Source organism: Austrofundulus limnaeus, unplaced genomic scaffold, assembly GCF_001266775.1.
Source record: "Austrofundulus limnaeus strain Quisiro unplaced genomic scaffold, Austrofundulus_limnaeus-1.0 Scaffold182, whole genome shotgun sequence".
Lineage (NCBI taxonomy): Eukaryota > Metazoa > Chordata > Actinopteri > Cyprinodontiformes > Rivulidae > Austrofundulus > Austrofundulus limnaeus.
In genome coordinates, this window is record NW_013952584.1 from 865,896 (window position 1) to 874,754 (window position 8,859).

Sequence of the window (8,859 nt, forward strand, 5' to 3'; positions counted from 1 at the left end):
ATTCATGTTTTTTAGACTTTATATCCTAACCCTGACCATATACTCTAACCTCACAGAAACTTACCCGACCCTAAAACTAACCTAAACCTTGGTCCTAAACCTAACCCCACACCTGTAACATGCATCGTGGGGACCTGACATTGGTCCCCACGATTCACTTCGGTCCCCACCTGGCTGCTTTTTTTGTAAAAAAAAAAATACCCCATGTTGTAGGAAAAACCCGTACACGCACGCACACACACAGTTTTGTAAAAAATACCCCATGTTGTAGGAAAAACCCGTACATGCACGCACGCACACACACACACACACAGTTATATAATGATATGCCTAGTTTCTACATGGGCACAAATCCCAACAAACTGCGGAGTCTAATAATAGCGACCTTCATCAAATCTGTTGGTTTGTTTATTCCACATAAACCCTGACCCYTTATGCCGTGCGCGTTTAATAAAAAACAAAACTTTATTTAAACAAACAAGTGTCTGTGCTGTTAAGAGTAATCAATACATATTAACAAGCACATATTTTCCATCCCATGTCCTTTAAATACTTTTGCACGTGCCTTAAGGTCACGCATTTAGGTCGACAAAAATTTAATGATTATCTAAAGCTAATTTGAACACATTTTCCTAAAAATGCAAGCTTAGGTATTAATTAACATGCATGTTTTTGATGATGATCTTATACATAGATTTTATTTAAAGTAATAAGTGTGGCTGCAGAAAACAAAGTTTTTAAGTATTATTAGGAAATGTGTTCGTGTTAGCTATTGTATTAACACGCCGTGCTAAAGCTAGCTTGGCTCTTTAACAAAGAGCATAGAGCCAGCAGGCGGCCTGTTCAGGAATGAATGACAGAAGAATTAAGGTTGGTTAATTAGCATAACAAGKTAACAATTAACTTGTTCGGTTAGTAAACAAATGAAAATGTGCGTAAACAACGTTTCATTAACGCGCTTTCAGGAAAACAAGATGCAAATAACCTTACTTGCACACAACAGGATGCAAAATCCAGCCAAGCGTCGTCTCCACCAGTCACTCCCCCCAGACTTCACTCTTACAAAAAAAAAAAAGACCTCACTTCCACGTGCTGGTTTGTGCTGCGGAATCAAAGTGGGCGTGTCGCAAGAGTGGGCGTGTCAAAAGCATAAACACTGTGGGCTAAGATGCCTACATGTCGGTATCCTTAGATTCTGCTTGATGTCTTTACAGCCTGACCCTGTACCCTACACTAAGGTTAACCAGGAGAAATGTGGCCCAAGTAGGGTTCTCCAGCAAAAGTGGATGCCGTACAGTAACGCCCCTTTTGTTCTTGTCCAATAAGGTGGTGTCGTACGGTATCGCCCCTTTTTGCTTGTCCAGTCAGGTGTGTCTCCTTAACAAAGTCCGTCAAATCAGGTGTGTCGCTTTAGAATCGCCTTTCCTTCTGACACGCCCACTAGTCCGTACTCTTCCGCAGAGACCCCACTTGGACTGGTTCAGGCTGAATAGCTGTCCTCAGATATGCCTAAAAAAAACAAAAACAAAACAAAACAAAAAAAAAACATAAAAAGACAAAAATACTCTTAGGTGTAGGGAAAGAAAGTGAATACGCGATGCATGCTGATATGACCTATTAACCCTAATTATATCTAGTCAATGAGAATTTTTTTAAACTTTATTGTAAGGCATAATTTTACAACTCTCGAGGTTTGGGTCATATTAGCGGCAGACGCTAACAGGTTCCTAATATAAAAAGAAAGAAAAAATAAATAAAATAAAAATAAACCGACACAGGCACCTACAGGAAAAGAAGAACTTGGTAAACTCCATTTGTTTTTGTTTTTTTAAACGCTAAATAATGTAATGACTTTTCTGGAAACCACAAGGCTTGTGTGACAGCTAACTTGATTATGTACATAGCCGAGTATGCTAATATTTGTTTTTACGTTGAAAATGATCAATGAATTTGTTGACCTTTTGTTGGCTGTAATCTTTCCCGTATAAAAAGTCAAAAAGAAAACTGAACCGAAAGATAAATTATTCTTATATTTAGTTATAAGTAAATATAAAATATAAGTATATAAAATAAACTATGTTAAGTTAATAAACATGGTTTGTCTGCAGTAGCTCATACTGTTGCCATTCTGGCTAACTGATAGAAAAATGTTTAAAGCAACTCATCTTTGGCACTTTATCTCCTAGTTTTCCCACAACAGCATTGTCATGCTGCAACAGTGGCAAAACCTGGAAGCTAATGGTTAAATTTAAGTAGTAGAGTAAGCAGCAGAATATATATATAGTTTAACAGTTATTTCTTTTCTTGTGATTGAAAGTATTGAACAGCATAGTTTATATAAACAAAAAGGGCATTATTTTTGCATTTTTAAAAGTGATCACAATTTGTTAATTTAAAGTAAAAATATGACAATAATGAGTAAAGTTATTGAAACTTAAGAACAAAAGTTATGATTCTGTACTTGGCTTTTATACTTAATGAAAATCCCCAAGTCTCACAGGTAAATTGTTGGTATCTTTCTCTTTCAGCTGCCATGACGGTAGTGATTGGCTTTGAAGGAAGTGCCAACAAGATCGGCGTTGGCATCATAAGGGACGGCGAGGTGCTCTCCAACCCAAGACAAACCTACATTACGCCTCCCGGTCAAGGTGGGTTCTGTTCAAATCCCCTCAGTGCACTCATCCTTGTGAAAATCTGACAAGATCTTTTTCCACATCAGGGTTCATGCCAAGTAACACAGCCAGGCACCATCGTGCAGTTGTACTGACTGTCCTGAAGGAGGCGCTGGAGCAGGCAGGACTGAAGCCTGCAGACATCGACTGTGTGGCGTACACAAAAGGTATCAGAGACCCCACAGGTTTGAATTTGTGAGGGTGTGTAAACATATTATTTACTCCCATGGTGGGCACAGCCAACCAAACAGTTAGCTTCACTAACCGCTAAACAGATTACAAATTAGTGGAAGCTAATGCTAACCACTAAGACAACTCAGTCATCCAGTTGAAGATGTGAGTCTAACTAAAACCTAGTTCAATTCTATTGGTTTAATTTGAAGTTGGGTGGGATCATTTGTGGCAAATCAGCCAATTAAAACAAGAGCTATAGCTCTGTCTAACTTGTTATATTTCCAAGTTAACCCTTTCAGAATAAAAGCATTTTATTGAGTTTGTATTTTAATAAATACCAAATACTTTCTCTACCATATTTTATATGTAGTTAGTTTTTATATTTGTTGTTTAAATAGTGTTCAGTGTTATAGTGTTTGTGTTTGAAGTTTAGCTGCTAAAGATGCTATATCCTACACACACTTGTGGGGGAGGGGATCATTTTTATTTAATTTGGGATAAATGGCATGAAAACAGAAGTTTTACAACTTTTTTRGGTGGACTTAAAATTAGCAGAAGCTAATCGATCCACTAACAGTTATCTTATCTAACTAATTCGCTAAATGAGAAGTTAGTTGTGCTATTAGTGGACTAGCAGAACAGTGCCCATAACTTTTAGTTTAAACGTTTTTTTCCCCCGAAAGGTGTTGACATAAAAACGATGTACAAATCTTTGGAAATCTTTTTTTTAATCATTACAATACAACCCCTTMTCTTTTTTGTCGTTCTCGTCCTGTCTCAGGTCCTGGTATGGGTGCTCCSTTGGTAACGGTAGCGATAGTGGCTCGCACCGTTGCGCAGCTCTGGGGGAAGCCACTCCTCGGAGTCAACCACTGCATCGGACACATCGAGATGGGCCGACTCATCACTAAGGCCAACAACCCCACCGTGCTGTACGTTAGCGGGGGCAACACACAGGTGGGTGCGTCGAGCTTCAGTTGTCTTTTTTTTTTTTTTCCGGCACGGTATTAATCCGTAAAATCGGTTACTGCAGGTTATAGCCTACTCAGAGCGGCGGTACCGGATATTCGGGGAGACCATTGACATTGCAGTTGGCAACTGTTTAGACAGGTTTGCTCGAGTTATTAAGGTATGTTTTTCTCTTCATAGCTTCATTGTTTCATTGTCTGGTCATATTTTCATGCGGAACTGTCTCTCCACATAGATTTCTAATGATCCAAGTCCAGGTTATAACATCGAGCAGATGGCCAAAAAGTGAGTGCCATCAGGTATTTATTTAGGTGTCATGATGTTTTTGTTTTACACACTTTGTGTTCCATCAGAGGGACTCAGTATGTGGAGCTGCCATATACAGTAAAAGGAATGGACGTGTCGTTTTCTGGAATTTTGTCCTATATTGAGGTAAGCTTAAAAATACTGAAGTGTAAAATATGTTTATTTTTAGTGAGAAGGGATCATCTGATAATGTAGTACACCACTTTATAATCTCTTTGGTCATCCTAAGAACTGTTTTCTTTTGGCAGGAAGCAGCTAATAAAATGCTGAGCTGTGGTCAGTGTACAGCAGAGGATCTGTGTTTCTCTCTTCAGGTACAAACTGAAATTACAGGACTGCCTCCTGGCAATCATGGAAATTGTAAGAAATGTCATTTTTTTGTTTTTAAAAACGAGATTATGCAACATATTTCTTGTGAAACTCTGCAGGAGACGCTGTTCTCCATGCTGGTGGAGATCACAGAGCGGGCCATGGCTCACTGTGGCTCCCAGGAGGTCCTGATTGTTGGAGGTGTCGGCTGTAAGTACCTGAAACTAGCAGCTGCGACACGTTTAGGCTTCACACCTGGAAGTGAATAAATCAATGAGAAAATATGTATTTTAACATCAACAATTATTGTTTGCTCCTCAGGTAACCTGCGTCTGCAGGAGATGATGGGGCTTATGTGTGAGGAGAGAGGAGCCAAACTGTTCGCCACAGATGAACGGTAGCTTCAACATGAGTAGCTTCAAATAATAACAGCTGGTTTTGTATTTATCTGTAAATAAACTACTTTTATTGGAATATCACAGTCACCATGTGATCAAATAGGTTCAGATTTGTTTCCTGAGACTCCAACCTGACCTCTCCGTCCTGCAGGTTCTGCATAGACAARGGCGCGATGATCGCTCAGGCCGGCTGGGAGATGTTCCGGTTCGGTCAGATGACAGAGCTGGAGGACTCGTGGATCACACAAAGGTAGGCATTACAGTTCTGTTTTTTTTTTTACCCTTTTAAACAAGTTGATTGGTCTCAACAACTTTATCTGCATATGTATTTTCCTTCCACAGTAAAATGGGATTCTGACTCGTTAGTGTAATTTTTCGTTTTGCTCCTGCTGATGTAAATTTGACACTTTCCAAATGAGGAAAGGTTTCAAAACATTTAATTCCTCAGCTGTTCCAAAACCATATTTCTGTGATTATCTAAACTTTTAGTTTCTCCTTCAAACACCTTAACTAAAGGAAAATGCGGTGTGAATGTTAAATGCTGAAAGTTGTTGCAAAAAAAAAAAAAAACTAAAGCTGAATCTAGCACAAAGAGCACATATTTGCTAAATGAAAAAGCTGAAATAAGTAGATAACATTTAGCAAAAATAAGCTTAATTTGCAAAAACAGCTGAAAGCCTATAAGCCTAAATTAGCAAAATAACAGAAAAAAATTTAAAAACCTAAGAGCAGAACCAGAATATAAAAGGTATGAAATGCAGGAAAGACTGGCCAAAAGCTAAAATACTAAATTCATAGCTAAAATGTCTGGAAGGAATTGAACATTTTGAAATATGAATTGTTGAAATAGCACAATACTTGTAGAAAGAGCTGTATGTCAAAAAATGTACCATCTCTGCATGGTCCAGTTTATATGGAAGGAAACATGTTTTTGCTTGTTTTACTGCTCAGATTTGACCATGTTGTTCCATCTGGTTTCAGGTACAGAACAGATGAAGTGGAGGTGARGTGGAGAGACTGACGGCAGCAGCTTTATTAAAAGATCTCTGTAAAAATGTTTCAGATTTGATTGTATTGTTGGACACTGTTTATATTAAAGAAGACAAACCTTCTCAAGTATATTCAATTTTATTAGGTAATACTGTTTTTTTATTCCTCCAGTGTATTTTAAATTCAAATTTCTACAAACGGAACACGGTGACGTCCCTTATGGACTGATGAACAACATTCACCTGAGACCCAATAAAAACAAACAGCATTAAGATTTGTTGTGATAAACTCTGCAGGGTCTTTTCACTACTCTCTTCTGTAAACTGAAGACCCCCGCTTTAATCAATAATAAAAGACATTTTTCTGGTTAAGAGTCGACGAGGAGAAATAAAAACTGCTCCGCTGAGGACGTCTCGCACAGGGGATTGGTCAGAGTTTGAAACAAAGTGCTCAACTGACAGAACAGAAAGTCTGATAAAACCGCAGCTTTCAAAAAACTTAGACTCCTTGGAGATGGTTTCAAAATAAAAGGAACGGTTGGACACAAATAAGCTAAAACAGAAACGAGGCGATTATTAAGGCAGGCTTTCTGTAAGGCATTAAAAAAGTCCACTGTTGTCAGAGTTATTCCAAAGTGTCTCAGTGTGGCTTAATATGAAGACATCATCCTGAGTGCAGTGTGTGAAGGGGACTCATCGTTGTCCGTCTTTAATGTGTTTTTATGTGCATGAAGGTGTGTTGATATGCTGCTGTAGCCGCACTGCTAGGCTGGGTGCTCCTGGGTGTCCTTGTACCAGACGACTCTTTTTGGATCTGCAGAATCAAAACTAAATTGATTAAAATGTCTTCTGATAAAGATACAGCATCAGACGCAGCTCTTATTTGAATAAACTCACCTTTCTTGTGTCTGCTACAGGCAATATTCCATTCTAGAATAAAAAAAAGAAAACTGTTAAACACTGGTAAATCAACCTCACAGCCAGGTGTTCCTGCTCGTTTTACTCACCTCTGTTGTGATAGTTCAAAGCCTCCACTAGGTGGCGACAGCTTAGCAGCAGGTCTCCATTGCCCTCAGCCATCTCTGTGAGCAGGCAGGAGGTAGTGACGGGAAGGGGACCTTCTTCTGTGAGAGCTGTGCTGTGAGGGTCTGCTGTGTGTGTAGCGTCTGTTGGCGGGGGGCCATCAGCAGCGGGGTGAGGGCCGCCCCCCTCGCTGATAAAACTTAGACCCCACTGGTTCTGTAGCAGCACGTTGATGGCGGGCCGGTCCTCCTCCAGAGCGCCACCTGCAGCTCCTGCCTTCACCTTGGAAGCGTAGCTCACAGCTGGCTGCAGCTTGGCAGGGCTGTCCTGCACCGGGAAGGCAGGCGGGGGCTTGAGCAGCGACAGGTCGTGCTCCGCCCACGGGCGCTCGTCGGCTCGGGCGACCCCCTTCGGGCTCTCCCTGCGGACGCCGCGGCCTTTGTGCTGGTGGCCTCGGCGCTCCTTTTCCTTGCGGAAGCTGAGGGCGTGCGCGTGGCCTGGGTGGGTGGGATCGCCCTGAGGTGAGGGCTGTTTGGGCGACTGGGAGCTTTTAGAGATGCAGCCTCCGCCTCCACCACCTCCGCTGCTGCCAGAACCAGGAGACAAGCGGCGGTTACGGATGTGGGGCTCGGAGTTGGGTGCTGACACGAGGACTGGTTGATCACACAGGCTGTCTGACTCACATACAGTGTTGCTGAGTTCCCATGGAGCTGGGAAGGGAGAGATGAAAAGAAAAAATTATTAAAACATTATTGTTCACACTTTAGAACCAAGAAAAACCAGATTAACTACATTTTAACTGAAAATTTAATATAGATGAAATTAAATTTCATCTTTATAGATGAAATTTAATCTATAATTAGATGATTAACCGAAGAAGGAAAGTTGGAAAAACTAGCATTCAATGAGATAAACATAACACAACACTTGCTAAAAGCAGAAATTCAGAGCAAGTACATTGAATCATATTTCTAGGAGCAATCTCCARGTATTTGGAAAAGTTTCTGTTGAAACATACAGGGTTCATGCAGGTTCCAGTAAGTTAAATTTAAGACCTTTTAAGACCATTAGTAATGACATTTAAGACCAAATCGACGCATAAACAGAAACATTCAAATGGTCCCAGAAATTTTATAATAGAAACCTTCTATTGCTATCAGGTTAGTTATTGAAGAATATTTAATTTTAATACAAGAACACTAAATTATTTGAATGAAATGGTCATATCTGACTGCTGTGAACTGCTTTCAACCGAGTGAAAAAAATCACTGATATCAAGTCAAGTCTCATTGAAAATACACTTTCCCATGTTTAAACAAGCAGTGGACATGACTGAACTTCTTTCTGTTTTTTGAGCAGGTAAATAAGCCACTGTATGTGGGGGGTTGTAGCGGCAAAGAGGTCAAAAACATGGATGTAAACTGTGCCATTTTTGCCTGCAGTTATCATGGGATTTCTAGTTTAATCATGACCAGTAGCAAACTTAGCACTTCATGAAGACAGATCATGTCATCCTCTGATTACATCTCTTAACTTTCTTTATTTATGCAGCCAATGGTTCTCAGGAATGATCAAAAGTAGAAAAAAATAAACTTGACAAAATTAAATGTAAGACCTTGGATGAAAATCTGGGCATTTTAAAGACTTTTTTAGGCCTAAAATTTTGATTTRAAAATTTTAGACTTTTTAAGACCCGGCATGAACCCTGAACATAATTACAAAAATAGCAACCATCTTCTGAATAAGCAGAAGACTTTAATAAATCAGAGGGTGAAATACCACAAAGTATGCAGATGTAGACTGCATAAAATGCACAAATACAAAAACAAACAAGAAAAACAAAAGAGAAAACAACATACACAATGTTTAAATCACCCTAATAAATAAAAACCACATGCAAGCAAATGGATCTTCTAATCAATAATAATCACTTAGCTGTTCATGAAAACAAAACTAAATCTCAAAAAGAAAAAAATTGTATAGGTCTTCTGGACGGGTTCTTCTCTAATGAAACGTTTC

The 8,859-nt window shown here is 39.6% G+C and overlaps 2 protein-coding genes across 2 annotated transcripts in view; one reads left to right on the forward strand and one right to left on the reverse strand.

Annotated features, from left to right (window-relative positions):
- Positions 1–1,696: 1,696 nt before the first annotated feature.
- osgep (O-sialoglycoprotein endopeptidase) lies at positions 1,697–5,940 on the forward strand. Its single transcript, XM_014018074.1, has 12 exons — positions 1,697–1,803; positions 2,529–2,648; positions 2,720–2,839; positions 3,628–3,803; positions 3,880–3,975; positions 4,051–4,100; positions 4,169–4,247; positions 4,370–4,435; positions 4,550–4,640; positions 4,752–4,827; positions 4,980–5,078; positions 5,810–5,940. Exons 2-12 carry the CDS (start codon positions 2,534–2,536, stop codon positions 5,847–5,849), a joined length of 1,008 nt encoding a protein of 335 aa, XP_013873528.1. The 5' UTR covers positions 1,697–1,803; positions 2,529–2,533; the 3' UTR covers positions 5,850–5,940.
- si:ch211-214j24.10 (uncharacterized) overlaps positions 5,941–8,859 on the reverse strand; it is a 4,298-nt gene continuing 1,379 nt past the window's right edge. The window contains exons 2-4 of the mRNA XM_014018075.1: positions 6,825–7,550; positions 6,715–6,747; positions 5,941–6,631 (exon numbers count right to left, since the gene is read on the reverse strand). Of these exons, the coding sequence (XP_013873529.1) occupies positions 6,582–6,631; positions 6,715–6,747; positions 6,825–7,550 (809 nt within the window). The 3' untranslated portion in view covers positions 5,941–6,581. The remainder of the gene's footprint in view (positions 6,632–6,714; positions 6,748–6,824; positions 7,551–8,859) is intronic.